This window comes from Argiope bruennichi, chromosome 10 (assembly GCF_947563725.1).
Source record: "Argiope bruennichi chromosome 10, qqArgBrue1.1, whole genome shotgun sequence".
Taxonomy (NCBI): Eukaryota; Metazoa; Arthropoda; class Arachnida; order Araneae; family Araneidae; genus Argiope; species Argiope bruennichi.
Window position 1 is genome coordinate 109,326,868 of NC_079160.1, and position 16,300 is coordinate 109,343,167.

Consider the following 16,300-nt stretch of genomic DNA (forward strand, 5'->3'; position numbering starts at 1 on the left):
TCAAAATTGCGGATACGAATGTGTTGAAAATTATGTCACTCTCTATCCCCATGCTTCATTAATAAAAATAAAAAAAAGTGATTACTAGTCACAATCTGAATACAAATATAAAAAAAAGAAGCAAAGCCCATGAAGTAAGTGAGCCTAAGTTTTTAAAATATAAGGTAAATCAAAAATCATAAGTATGACCGCTTAAAATAGATCCACGAGAGAGTCTTTGCGATAAAAAAAAAAATGAGAACATTTTGAAAGAATTGCATGTATGTTATGATACATTTCTAATAGTCAGAAAATGGTAAGCTTATTTATTTAGGAAAAAAATTCTGAATAAATGCAAAGAATCGAAATGGCTTATTAATCAAATCAATAAATCATGCGCAATTCAGAGTATTCCTATCAATATATTGATTAAATCAATCCATCAAGGACATTTCAGATGAAATAGCAAATGTGGATAAAAGGATAGTAAAAATATCTGCAGAAATTTGAAAATAAAATCGTTTGCAGTAATTAAAAGATTGAGAGACATATGGCATTACACCCATACTGATAACATAAAATGAATAAATTTATATATAAATGAGTTCATACGCAGAAATCAGTTTATGCTGTTTGATTTCAATTCGGAAATTTGTCGTCACATTAACTGGTAAAAAAATGAACGTCCTATTATTATTCACATTTGGAGGTAATAATCATTTATTAAAACTTCGAATCATTTGGTTGCATTGTAATGTATTTTATTTATATATATTTTTAATATCTAAACATATTTTAATATGAATAATTCTTCTTTAATCTTTTTAATGAAGTTAAAAATTTCTTATTATCATTTTTATTTAACCCTTTCTAGGGCTGTGGAAAGTGTGCTTCCCACCAAATTTATCAATCTTTGTATGAAATTATGTAGGTTGGCATAAGTTCTGACAAACTTTTTTAAGAAAGATAGAAACTTAGATGCTTCAGTTCTTTATCTCACAAAAAATGATGTGTCTTGATTTTTTACTTAATTATTAATTAACCAAATTAATTAATCAATTAAATTAAATTTATCTAATAAGCTAAATGAATCCCTTATCTTATTTTAATTTCAAGAGTAAAAATATTTTAACATAATATGACTAGAAAAAAATGGCCCTTTAAAAGGTTAAGCAATAATACATTTTTTTCAATTCGAATACATTAGATGAATAAAAAGATGAAAAATTCAGTTTCGTTATTTATGAAGTATAAATACGTACCTGGTATTTTCAAATACACATAGACAGTAGAGTAAATTCAATTTCAGTGAATATTCGGACAGCAAGATTATCAAATTATATTACAACAGTGTAACTACAGATGATGGAATACCTTTTTTGATAAAATACCTGACAGAGAATATTGCAGTTATGGAAAGAGTGTAGTTATGCAGATATTTCCAATCAGATTCCAGGCTATAAGCCTTTGGCGACCAGCGAGTTGAGTGTTATGTTTACTTTCAATTAAATCAGTTATAGAAAATGTAATGGTCGTGTTTATCCAAAAAATATTTCTAAGCACCAAATTGTGACAAATATAAAAGCAATGTAATATCAATATCTTTATTCCTTTTTTTTTTCATTGTGTATCCTAACTTATATGATATTGTAAGTTAACATTATTTCTCATGTAAAATATACAGATATTAAAAATAATCTTTCTACTTTACACTTAACAATGGAAGAAGATCAAACGGTTAAATGCTTCACAGAGTAATGAAAATGATATTAATTTCAGCTCTATCTAGCTTAACGCTAGATAGTAATTTAAGTAATTTAATCTTCAATAAAATCTAGTGTTAAAATTATGCAAAAAAAAGTTTTTAAAAAATTGCCAGCATTTAGAAAGATAATTTTACAGGATGATTTGTGGCGCTAGCTTCATAAGCGAGTTAACAGGCTCTGGACAGAGGCGATCACTTTTGTCTAGTGGTTATGTTACGTAGCTACGGACGCTAGCGTCACAGGTTCGATCCCCACTCGTACCAATCAGCCACATTGGTGACCCGGACGCGATCACTTTTAATTGTTAAAATTATGCAAAAAAAAGTTTTTTAAAAATTGCCAGCATTTAGAAAGATAATTTTACAGGATGATTTGTGGCGCTAGCTTCATAAGCGAGTTAACAGGCTCTGGACAGAGGCGATCACTTTTGTCTAGTGGTTATGTTACGTAGCTACGGACGCTAGCGTCACAGGTTCGATCCCCACTCGTACCAATCAGCCATATTGGTGACCCGCACGCGATCACTTTTAATTGTTATCCTTTAAAAAGAAAATCTTTGGATTTTCAGAATGTGAGAAATTTATCTTCGTACCGTGATATTTTCGAAAATTAAAATAGGCAAGCCCCAAAATTGTGCTTTATTTTTAATTAATTGAAATTCTCATTAAAATTATAAAATCGCTTGGAAATTCCCAATCCTAATTTCAAAAGTATGCGTATTCCAAATTGTGTGTCTTTATATACACACATGCATGCACATTCATACTTATTATTAGTAAAGATATTCCTTGCGTTTTGCAAGGAATGCGTAATTATAAATGCAAATATGTAACTTTTTCTGCAGAGAAGACAGTTGTTTACCTACAAATTACTGATGTTAATTTTAGAAGCAAAAAAAAATACTTTTACTTAAATTGTGCTTTTCAAAAAATTGGTGCTTTTTAGGGATCTAATAATTCAATTTCTTTATTAAATTGATACCGATATCGATAACGATATTTCTTTATTAAATCGATAAATATTTTTATTTTTATTTTAAAGTAATAATTTCGTTGTATGAAAGCCAAATAAACTACAAAAAATTCTTTTGGAATTTAATTATTACTTCTTTATCCCAGTATAACACAGTATATACATTAAAAAATGTTTAGTTATTCTAAATTTTGTAATCTTTCCCTGTGATTATTAAAGGTACTACATTTAATCCAAGATTTATCGATGTTTAATAGGTCTTATTAATAAAAAGTTCTTGCTTTCCAGTTTTGTTTGGATCAGCATGGTGCGAAGACACTTGCTTCAGTAAGCAATTTGCAAGCTGTGTTTCAAACTCTATCGACGATATTAATAAAGTATATAACTCATGTAAGTACAAGTTCTATTAATTATATTAAAGAAATATGAACAATTTTGACAACAGGAGTAATCACAATTTAAACACAAATCATATGGATTTATTTTGTGATGTTATAAAAAAGAATATAATATTCCATTTGTTAAAAATTATTTCTGTCCAGTTGTAATAACGTTTGTTAAAAATAATTTATAACGCAATTTAATCCGTAAATGGAGACGGGAGTCAAAAGGACTCTGCGTTGTTCATTAGCTCTGCTTATCACGTGATATTTTGTCCTTGAATACAATCATCTCCTCAGTACCTTCAAGTTGTTCTTTCAGCAGTATGTTGGCAAAAGTCGAAGTATGAACACGTGTGTATAACTGAGTTATTCTTTTTTAAAGTTTTTTTTTTTTTTGTTATTTATAGTTTTATTGACTTCATGTCTCTGAAACTACTTTTAATTTTAATAATGCAAACAAGAATAAAAAAATATATGCTTAAAATAATGTTTTAAAATATTGTATTCTACATTTTTGTTTGTTAAATTCTGACAATTATTAACATTAGTGTAATTCCGTTATATCTAAATGAAGTAAATACTCATCAAAAGATTGTTTATGTTTTTCTTATAACACTTTTCCAACTTTTAATATTATAAGATTTAACATTTTTAATATTTATATTTTTGTTAACTACATGATTTCTAGAATGTATTGTGCTTGCAAAATAAATTCCAACTTTGCTTACAAGAGGCAAATAACAATGGAGTCATTTTAGACTCCATGTCTCTTACCATGTATGGAAATTGATGTCTCCAGTTATGGGTTAATCATAGATAACAATTCCGTAATATTAAAACGAAATAAATACTCATTAAAAGATTGTTTAGGTTTTTCTTATAAAACTTTTCCAACTTTTAATATTATAAGATTTAACATTTTTAATATTTATATTTTTGTTAACTACATGATTTCTAGAATGTATTGTGCTTGCAAAATAAATTCCAACTTTGCTTACAAGAGGCAAATAACAATGGAGTCACTTTAGACTCCATGTCTCTTACCATGCATGGAAATTGATGTCTCCAGTTATGTGTTAATCATAGATAACAATTCCGTAATATTAAAATGAAATAAATACTCATTAAAAGATTGTTTAGGTTTTTCTTATAACATTTTTACAACTTTTAATATTATAAGATTTAACATTTTTAATATTAATATTTTTGTTAACTACATGATTTCTAGAATGTATTGTGCTTGCAAAATAAATTCCAACTTTGCTTACAAGAGGCAAATAACAATGGAGTCATTTTAGACTCCATGTCTCTTACCATGTATGGAAATTGATGTCTCCAGTTATGTGTTAATCATAGATAACAATTCCGTAATATTAAAATGAAATAAATACTCATTAAAAGATTGTGTAGGTTTTTCTTATAACATTTTTACAACTTTTAATATTATAAGATTTAACATTTTTAATATTTATATTTTTGTTAACTACATGATTTCTAGAATGTTTTATGTTTCCAAAATAAATTCCAACTCGGTTTACAAAAGACAAATAGCAATGGAGTCATTTTGACTCCATATATCTTATCATGTAGGGAAATTGATGTCTCCAGTAACATGTTAATCATAGATAACAATCGCGTTTAATGTTTTCTGTTATTTGAGATAAACTTTTATAGAAGGTATAACTTTTGCAATACCTTCCACAAAGAATTCCCGACCAAAATCATCCACACGGGCATTGATGTCAGAATTTATCACGGTTGATGGTTTTCACTCCATTCAACGTCGTCAATATTTATACGTCAATTCTCAAATGTGTTGTATCATTGATATAACTTGGCGTGACATTGCATTTTCACCATGCACTTAATTACTACCGCTAGATTGAAATGTATTTATACCTTTTCATACACCATTGCACGCATTTCCATTTTGGAGTCACTTGCAGCTGTCGATGCATGTTTACGATTGATTATTAGATAACTTCAAATTGCTGCTTTTGAGCCGCTAGGTAGGGCGATACAGAAAATATCTGAATTGTTTCCAAAAAGTTCTATCTAAATAGACTTTCATTGAAACTTTTTGTGAAAGAGTGCAACTAATTTGACTGACCAAAGTATATATGATAGAAGATCGTACAAAAAATATTGAAAAAAAAATACAAAATGATAGAATATGACTTGTTAAGGTATTCATTTCGCTGGCATTCATCATGTCAAGGACAACCCCGCTCAGGTCTAGTCAGTATGCTGTAAAATATGCCACTCATTATTTATGGATAGTGTTTTGTTGTTTTCAGCCCCAAGAAACTTTTTCTTTAAGAAACCTTACCTTAGACTTACCGGGTCATTACTCGTCTCATAATGATTTTTTTTCATTTTGCATATGAAGTATATAAAGAAAAAGTACCGTAACCGTATTGCGATGTTTGCAAATCTCCAAGTTTCAGATGTCTTTGAATTCGAAAAACACATTTTGGCATTATATGTATCTGTTTGTGAAGATGGAAACTTAAAATGTAAAGCTAGACGTATGAAATTTGGTGTATGTTTACATAAAATGGGTAGATTTGTACCAAGTTTTGAACGAAATTCTTTCAGGGGAAATTTGTCTGTTCAGCTGTCCGAATATAAGTTAACCCAATGACCACAAAATGAAAAGATCTAGATGATTTAAGATATTATGTATAAATGTATATTAAATTTGGAATGAAATCTCTTAAAATATTGATCGCCTGCATCTGCAAATATTGAAACGCGAAAACTCACAGACGGTTTGATTTAAATATATGACATTTGGTGTGTCATTTTGTGACTAGACTTGTAGTTCTGTGTCAAATTTTAGTTTCAATTGGTAGTGAAAAAACTTCCAAAATACCAATTCGGTTTTCTGGTACCTGTATTCTAACTAGGGATTGCAATACCGGACCAAAATTTCAATACCGGTATTCGGTATTTTTTAGATCTTAATACCGGGATACCGGTTTTAATACCGGTATTAGAAATTTTAGAAAAAGAAAGAAAACACAGGTGTTTCTTTGTTTCATTTGCCGGTTTTATAAGGGAGTGTAAATATCGCAAAAAATAATATGTAACTTATAAATTAGAACAGTATATAAAGAATCACAAAAAAGTAAAGGAACAACTTATTTATTTAAATCACAAAAAAAGTGTAAATATCACTATTTAGTCTGTGGTACTATTACAAATTTTTGAAATGTGATCTTAAAAAACATAATGCATCAATTGTACTGTCTTTAAACGTGAAAAGTAATTTTGTGAGAAAATTACCAGCTGCCGAAAACGCTCTTTCGGCATCTACGGTAGTTGGTGATACTGTTAGCAATGCGCGATATATTTTTTCCATGTATTTACCAATAAATCCCTCATCTTCAAATAAATCAATTTCTCGTCGGATGGTTTTGGATATAGCTGATTTCTGTATTGTATTTTGGTTCTTTGATTTTTTTATTTATTGCTAATTCGAATTTTTGTTCAAGAGACAATTCCTTTTCACTATCGACATTAGTGTCATTATAATCTTCGATAACTGAATCGAATTCTTCTGAATGTGGATAGGTTTATGGGTAAAAAATTTTAAGAAAATTTATTATAAACTTAATCAGATTTGAAATGATTATTTTCTTTTCTTCTTTTTCATTTTTATTTTTAAAATCATTATTATTATGTAAATACCATAAGACATATTCTATTTCGGTATGCCTTTCTTCTGTGCGATTTTTCAATGTAACATATAATTCTTCAGATAGTGATGTGTGCTGTTCTTTCATGACTTCAACATGAAATTTATTGTTGCATTTGCTGTTAATAAATTAAAATCTTTCCGACATAATGCCTCTATAGTCAGTTTTGTTGGAAGTAGAGCTGATATAGTTCTGCATATTAAGTCGAATTCACTATCTGAAAAATTAATTTACAGGTTTAAGTCGATTATCGCTTTTTGGATTGGATTTCTAAATTTCAAAAATCGTTCCATCATTAGGAGTAAACTGTTCCAACGTGTCTTAGAATCTATTATTAACATATATTCTGTTTTATTTTCAGTTAGTATATATTTTAGTAATATGTCATTATTTATAGGGGAACGTTTAAATATCTTAACAATTTTTCGAACTTTATAAATTATAGGAAGCAATTCTTGATCGGTTAATATTTCATCCTCATTAGCAATATCTTCTTCAACAATTACATTGTCATTATCTTCATTGTCAATATCACTCTCACACTTATTCAATGTCGGAATCCAAAGTTTCTATATCCACAGTATTTGAATTCTTCCGTTCTTTATTCTTTTGGTACAATACATCTATTACTCCTAATTGAATTCCATGAGCATAGCACAATTGCTGATTTGCATCAATCAACTTTCCAACTTTTTTCATAATTGTTGTTCCATTAGTCTTTATGGATACAATATCTTCTTTCAGGGATAATCAATGTTTCGCTAATTTAGATTTAAGCAATTAATTAAGCAATTAAATACCGAAAAACCGGTATTTAAACTTGTAAATACCGGTATTTCAAAATTGTAAATACCGGTATTTCAAAATTGTAAAATGGTTCAAAATACCGGTATTCGGTATCCCGGTATACCGGTATTGCAATCCCTAATTCTAACTGTATCGCAACAATTAAACGCTGAAGATATCCCGTAATTATAATTCGCTAATGATAATAGTAATAAATATTAGAAAGTATGTACGAACATTTTGTAGAAACCACTACTGCTGGTTTACTGTGCGTACCAAAAGCCAAAAATTAATTTATTAAAGTTTTAATAACCAAAATTATACAACTTACCTTGCAAACATTTTTGATATCTTAGTAATTAAAATCCAACATATCCATCAACTATTATTGATACAATTAATATTGCTGATAGGAAAACTAATTAGTAGGTTTTAATATCTTTGTTGTGGTAAAATCTAGTAAGCTAACGAAAAAATATAGACTATTTAATTGTTTTATTTAAATTTATCAGTTATTAAATTTGGAATTTTTGTCCAAAATGCTAAATTTAATGGCATCAAGTCTGTGATCAGATTCCCATACGACCAATGAGACGCTACTTGATAATAACTAAAGTATTCATTTACAAATAAAACGATATTATAACACCTATTTAATGCTAGTTTCTCTATATGGAGGCCATATAGACTACGATATGCATGCATCTGCAAGATCTGCTGATAATACAGCAGACCCTATTACCAGAAGAATGCAACTCGAAAATGTAAAAAAAATAAGAAACAATCAGAGCTGTAAGTACGAGTGAATTCTTCTTCAACCTTTCCAATAAATACCTATCGTTCAAGTTTGACAATATTGTCAATAGAAGGTTCCAAATTAGACTGGCAGAATAGATGGCGACATTCAGATCCAAATCACATGCTCCAGAACCATTACAATTACTCTATAACACTTGTTCCATGCTGACCTCATGATATAGTGGTTATACAGATTAGGATATGCATGCGTAAACATCATGAACAGCTGCCATAAAACAGCTGCCGATAAAACTGCAGATTATTACAGAAGACAACATGAAAAGGAATTAAAGAGAGCCAGTGATGCTAGTAAGAAGAGAGTTCTTCTGTAAACTTTACAATAAAAATTCATCGCTGGAGTCTGATAGTGTTGTCAACCAAAGTTTCCAAAATAGAATGACAAAATAACTTCTGATGTTCAGATTCGAATTACTTGTTCCAGAATTAATCCAAAGCAGCATACAAAATGGTTTTCAATTTTCTTCGAGCAGAATACGAGTTTACTTTAGAAATTTATCATTGAATAAAACTATTGTATAGAAAATAGTATGCCCTACAATGCGTCATATTCAAGTGGTATCAGTATTATAACCTGAATATGGTTCAGAAACTCGACGGGACACTTGAATACTGGTCACAAAAGTCATCAAATTACACATAGCTTTCTGCCATTCACTTTACATGTGTGCGAGTATGGGCATTCTTATTGATCAGATTGATCGAATCCTCACAGGTAAAACTGTTGTGACACTGACTATAAGAAACCCTTCCCTATCGTTTCCGTAAATCTCAGTTGTGTAAAATCTTCTCACATTGATATCCAAATATCTATCAGAAAAGCAGATGACGACGGATATGTATTTGTTTATTTTAACTGAAGTCATATACAGAAGAAGGTAAAAATATTTTGCCAAGTTTGTGGAGTAAGCCAACTTCGCCAATTTCGAACCATCATTTCAAAGCTATTTCCAAACGGCTGGATGTAGAGAGACAACATCATTGCTTTTAACTCCTCTTGAAACTTAAGCTTCCACTAAAGATAGAAAAAAGATGTTGAGTTTCATTTTCGACAATAAAGGCTCTTCACTCATTGATTAACATTAATACTCAACAATTCTGCAACAGGTTGTTAAGACTTAAATAAGTCACAAAATTCAAACCCAGAGCTAAGCTCTTAAAAGGGATGCTGAAATGAAACAGTGTAAAAAATATCCACGAATAGGTAGCTAAACATCGATTAAAAATTCTCAAATTTCCACTGCATAATCCTAAGGTTTTTCTATGCAATTCTTGCATTTCAAGTCTTTAAACAATTACTGCTATGACAAGTAATGGTAGGGCCCTATTTAAAACGAAATTCTTCAGCAAACCATCAATTTATGCACTGAAGTTATTTTCTACCATCCTACAAGATGGACAGCTGAAATGTGTGAGAATTAAGCCATAAATGAATTGCAGTTAAAACATTCTATGAGCAGAATTATTGTCTTTTCTTTATTTAGCCATGTATTGCATTTAGTTGCTTGTAAATCTGCTATAGTTGTGTTTTCTTTTCTTTTTTTCTTTAAAGGTGATAATCTGATAGCTCAGGGCAAGTGTCTTCACTCTGCAGCTCTAGATTGTAGGATAGGATTCGTAGCTGAAGCCTCTAGATATGAACTTATTCTGGATTACGCCTGCACGAAAGCAGACAGTTGTATGTAAAATTCATAATAATTCACATGAATCACTTATAATTGTTGATATTTTGAAATATCTGATTTTATATAATTTAATTATTTATTTCATTCATGCATAGTTAAAAATACAGAATAAAATCTGAGCTTATTTTCAGTTAAATATGAATTTAAATGGATTCCACAGATACGTTTTGTTTCTGTTTCTAACATAGATTTCAGATAAATACTTAACATTTATAAACATACTTTGTATCGTAAATATACACAACTAAATTAATTGGAATGTCATAAAATTAGTTTTTACTGTAAAATTGGTTTTTTAGCCTTCAATTAAAATACAATATATTTTCAGCGTTATCTAATCAAAGCCAAAGCCACGAAGACACATCTTCTGCAAAAACTTCTTGAAATACACAAAAAAATAGTTCAAGTGTTATTTACTCTAAATATACTAATGATGAGTCACATTTCTCAAATGGTTTAGGACCTCATCAAATGTAAATCCAATACAGCGCAATGACACAAAATGTTACGGGCCATCTCACGAGAAGCATTTTATTTCTTCTCGATTCAATTATTACTCGAACATGCAGTTATTTTTAGCGTGTTTCTCATTTCTTGCTGCATTGGATGCTTAATTTATCCCTATTTGTCCTCTAATTGGTGGGGACTTCATATATGAGGATGGGAAGTTACCATGAAAGTAAGCTTCCTCTCCTCTCTTGTGGGCATAATAATAGATTGAGTTACCTCCGTGGATGGTAAACGTATAATTAACGGCATAATTAAAAATGAAGAATAAAATCTGAGCTTATTTTCAGTTAAATATGAATTTAAATGGATTCAACAAATCTGTTTTGTTTCTGTTTCTAACATAGATTCCAGCTACACACTTAACATTTATAAGCATCCTTTGTATAATAAATATACAAAATTAAATCAATTGGAATATCATAAAATTAGTTTTTACTGTAACATCGGAAATTTATTGTATTTAGCCTTCAATTAAAATACAATAGATTTTCCGCATTATCTCATAAAAGCCAAATGCACGAAGACGTATGCTTCTGCAAAAATTTCTTGAAATACACAAAAAAATAGTTCAAGTGTGCAAGTGTTATTTACTCTAAATATACTAATGATGAGTCACATTTCTCAAATGGTTTAGGGCCTCATCAAATGTAAATCCAATACAACGCAATAACACAAAATGTTACGCGCCAACTCACAAGAAGCATTGTATTTATTCTGGATTCAATTATTACTCGAACATGGAATTATTTTTAGCACATTTCTCATTTCTTGCTGCATTAGATGCTTACTTTTTCCTTATCTGATCTCTAATTGGTGGGGACTTCATATATGAGGATAGGAAATTACCATGTATGTAAGCACATTCTCTCTTCTCTAGTGGGCATAACAATAGATTGAGTTAACTACGTGGATGGAAATGCATGCAAATTAATGATGAGCATTTTGTGAGATTTACTCTCATGACGGCATGATATTTCAAATACATCCTGGATGCTATGGAAGGGCGAGAGTAGCTCTTTTAAAGTTCCAACTATCCTTGTGTATTATTGATTATTGTAATCGTTTTAACCTTACTTAGTTTCCTAACGATCTTCTCTGTCATTGTTAATGAGTTGTATTATTTTTCTTATCCGAAATAAAAGTATTATTCATAAAGATGCTCAGCATAGCGACAGTGTAACAATTGATGAACAAGAGGGATATACATGCGCCTGGCACTAGTTTTAGGGGCACCATGAAGATAAAACATTCGTGCTTTACGGCATTTAATATATATATATTAAAATTGTCTCCATCCATTGATCGTTTTATTATTAACTATTGTTTTAATATTATAATAGTTATAGGTTGAATACTGTTACGGAGTTTTTTTCTGATTTGTTGGTTGATGAAATAAACAGTTCTTTAGTAACGAACTACGAAGTTTATTAAACACAAAGACAAGAATACGCCGATACGAACACAGGAACATATAGCGGCACACTACAACAAACTGTACCCCAATCGGCAATCAGTAGTAATAACGACCACAGCACACAAAGTGTCCAGACAGAATTCCACAGAAGGAGGGAATCTTCGTAGCCAAACTCTATGGTTTCTTCAGACGCCTGCAATTCTCCACTGTCTCTTCGTTTTAGATACATCCAACTGCCGATTCATTACTACACGACTGACTACTCCTCTCATGACTCGATGCTGCTTCTACAATAAACACCTGAACTCGGCACACACCTCAATTCAGTAATCACTTGAGCTCCACTCTACGCTTGTGCTTCGCAGCATTGATTCAACTATTCCGCCGTTGCTTCGCTATCTCCTCTACGGCTCAACATACTACTGACCCCGGATTGAGACAGCCGATCTTTTATAGTTCCTGGAGGCCGGCAGAGAAGGTTCTGGAACAATCAGGAATATCTCGCTTCCTATTGACTCAATCGCTAAAATTCTGAAAGTTTCCAGTATTATCTATTTTGTCACCAGAGTCGCCAAGTTACTCACGAAGTTTGTCGCCAAGTCTAGGGATCACTGATTCGACATCCAATCAGCATCCAATAGAACTCACTGTAAAAATGTATTTCCAGTGATTGAACTTATCTTGTTGAGGAGCAACATTATAGATTTGTAACTATAATATTTGGAAGCTGTATAGTGCGATAAATAATAATATGTAGACATTCCTTTGAATATACAACTACAGAAATTAAACTGTAGTTATTTCTAAGATAATAGATACAGACTTAAAAAGGGTATTTTAAAGGTTTTATTAAATTTGTATTGAAAAAATTATTAAAATTCTTCGTCCATATCTTTTTATTATATTATTGCATAAAATTGAATCCTACAGCATTTTGAAACTCAAAAAATATATATTTAATAATGCCCATTATATTTCTGTGCAATGCATTGAGACTGAATAAAAAATACCTGTCATTGGTGATTGTGCTTTTCGTGCAATTTTTCTATTCTTTTTATGCAATGCCATTGCTCTCTATGCAAGTTTCCGTTTATGAGATTTTCTCATTCTTAAATATTTAAGAAAATATATGTATTGAGGGCATTTCACAGTAATATACCTCATTATTTTATGTGCTTAATTTATAACAATGCTTGTTGCGCTGATATTGAATACATTTTTGTGTTTGTAATTATTAGTAAAATTAAGAGCAAAATAATAGCAAGTCTAAAGAATTAGGAATGAAATGGTATCCTTCTTTCATGTTTTGTTGTTTAGACAGTAAAATCTCTTTTAAATTAAATCTTTGTCTTTCAGATTATGAATCATTTAGAAACTGTTTAGGATACTCTGTGAATGAATCAAACTGCCATAAACAGTACCAGGAGATCATGATGGACAGAAAAACTCTTCAAGAAATCTTGAGAGGGTTGAAAGAGGCTTGCAAGTAAAAAATAGACATAATTCTACTATAAATTGTGACCTGAAATAAACGTCACAAACTTACGCAAAAAGTACTCTATTGTATCGCCATGAAAAAAACAGTATATTGTTCCTAAAATTGCTTTCAATTGAATACTATGCGTGTCTGGCAGTCAGTTGGTTCGCTGAAAATACAGTTTATATTTATTTTCTGATAAATCGCTCCGATATATCTTCCTATGCATGATTCTGCCAAACTGCGTGACATCAAAGTCGTATTATTTTAACTGTTTTACTTATTTTCCGTTCATGTACACAGTATTGTACATGAACCTTTCAAATGGAGACAGTTCTCATAATTATTAGAATCCTTCATCATTAGTTTTCACGGATGGAAGAAAATCAAATGATAAAATATTTGATGAAGCTATTTGATATTTTGGGAAATAATAAAATTTTTGGAGGAAAATAGATAAAAAAATATTTTCAAAATTTCGAAAATTCCCACAATGTCGGGATTAGTTTCCCTTTCTAACCCCAAATGGCAGAGTATTCCCATTGTTTTGAAAGTTATACAGAAAATATTTCTTATTTGCTTGGCAATCAAGAAAAGTAGACTTTCATGTGGAGTTTGAGCGATCAGTAGTTCGTGAGGATAAGCAGGGCAAATATACTTTAATGATCACACGGAAACTCACCGAGTTTCTTGTGAAATTAGTAAGTTATGAAGAAAATAATTTTAATTGTCTTTAAGAAATATTCGTAACCGTGATATGGAATTGCTTATCAGAAATTGTATAAAAATAAGGAGCGGCTCGATATGTATAAATGTATGATTAGTCAAAAAATTGTTTCCTGATTTTTTTTTTTTTTTTTTTTTTTTTTTGCGTAGCATCTTTTAGAAAAATAGCACAGAAGTGAGCAAGAAAATAATTTTTTTTTTACCTGGAATTATGTGCATGATATAAAAACTTTAGAAAAGAAAAACTTATTTTAGTTACGAGAGAAGTTTTGAAATACTGATAAATTATAAAATCACATAAGGTCGTAGATTTAGAAAAGTATTAATATCGTTTTCATACGCCAAGTTATCCCTCTACTTAAAGTGTAATCAAAACTTTCTTTCTTGCGGAGTATTAACTATTAGATGAATTTTGCTTTAATTGTCAAAACGCTCACTTCCTGAAAGTTCAGTCATCCTACTAGCATTTCATTATTATTTACAATTTTCTATAAATTTTTTGTGGGTTTTTGTCAAAAAATAATTTATTGTTTTTATTTTGTACTGCCTTACGCTGAATTGTGGTTGTTATATTCATTTAGCTTTGAATGGTATTCTGACTGCGTTAAAGTGTAAATTGCCTTCTACCCGTGTGGACGCAGTAGATAGTAATCTGTCTTCCCACACTTGGGTTGTAAGTAGATTGTTGAATGTGGAATTATTCCCTGAAAGAAATTAGTTTTTACAGTATAATGCTGGTATAGTATCTTCAAGGAACAGGCACAAAATATTATACATAGATTATAAAGATTATAAATTCTGCTTTAGATAATTTTGGTTAATTTAATTCTATTAATGCAAATTCATTTAAAATTAGTAGTTTTAAAGGTTCTTTTTAATATAAAATACTTAATATTAATACTTAGTTTTATGAACATTAAATTAATTTTAAAAATAAGCAGTTACGGTAAAAATGAAAAAATCGTACATTTGCTGTATACCGTGAATACTAATAATCGACTTTTCATTTCATTTTATTTATGTGTTTATAAGTGCAGATTTTCAAAAAAAAAAATCAGTAGCTGGTGTCTGACATATTGTTCGTCTGTGAGTATTAACTACAATATTTAACATTGTACTGAGTCCATGGAATATTTTTAAACAGGGTGTTGATTGTCAAATAAATTCAAAATTTTAATGAGATACATTGCATCCTTTAAACAAAAGTTAAATAATAGTATTATATTTTTTTTCATCACCCTTTAAATTAACTTTTCTAGAGAGGAAAATGATGCTTTATTTTTGCTTTCCAGGAATTGTCTTTCCTTTTATAAGAATGGAGATATAATTACCCGTAGAAAATTTTTACTTTCAAAACAAAAGAAAAAAAACTATATGATATTGGGCTCATGGAATGTTTTTCAAATGAATGATGTTAGCAAAAATGTGAAATTTTAATGTAGATCACTGCATTTTTAAAGGAAGATTAAATATTTGTACGTTTTTCTTCATCAGTGTTTAAAATTAGCGTTCTTAGAGATAAAAAAACATGTTGTTTTCTTCAATTTTCAGCATATTTTTTTCCTTGATAAGAATGGATGATTAATAGCAAGTAGAAAATTTGGGAATTGAGATAAATAAAAGCAAACGGAACGCAACTGAATCTTTGCATTATATAATCGAAATACTTCAGTATTTTAAAAGTAAAGAATGCATCGGGATTCTGATAAAATTATAGAGTGAATAAACTTAAGAATATAAATGACTAAATAATGGTGTTCATTTGTTTTTAATAGTTATTATAGACATACATTCATGTTTTCAAAACTGCATATTGCTTTTTCTTTTCAGAAAAGTGGACTGGTTCGGTTCATGTCTAGAAGGAAATACCAAAGACTTTTGTGGAGAACACCAGTCAGACTATTTTTATAAATCTGTGTTCGAGAGTGTGATTAAATTGAACAAGCTCCTCTGTAACGAGGTTATCCTACCTGCAGAAGACAACTTGCACGAGTTGGTCATTTTGGGACTCCCGAGGATCATAGAATCCACTGTAGCCATATTAACACTTCCTTGAAGAATTGTACCAAATAGAGACAAAATAAA

At 30.0% G+C, this 16,300-nt stretch overlaps 1 protein-coding gene across 2 annotated transcripts; it reads left to right on the forward strand.

The window, feature by feature from the left end:
• The first annotated feature begins 617 nt into the window (after positions 1-617).
• Positions 618-16,300, forward strand: LOC129989439 (uncharacterized). 2 transcript variants are annotated; one of them, XM_056097983.1, is made up of 5 exons: positions 618-688; positions 3,006-3,107; positions 9,956-10,081; positions 13,369-13,498; positions 16,046-16,300. In XM_056097983.1, the coding sequence occupies exons 1-5, from the start codon at positions 658-660 to the stop codon at positions 16,269-16,271; spliced, it is 615 nt and encodes a 204-aa protein (XP_055953958.1). In that variant the 5' UTR covers positions 618-657; the 3' UTR covers positions 16,272-16,300. The 2 variants fall into 2 exon arrangements, 1 of the variants encoding a protein (XP_055953958.1); XR_008785772.1 differs by lacking the exons at positions 618-688; positions 3,006-3,107 and adding an exon at positions 3,429-3,451.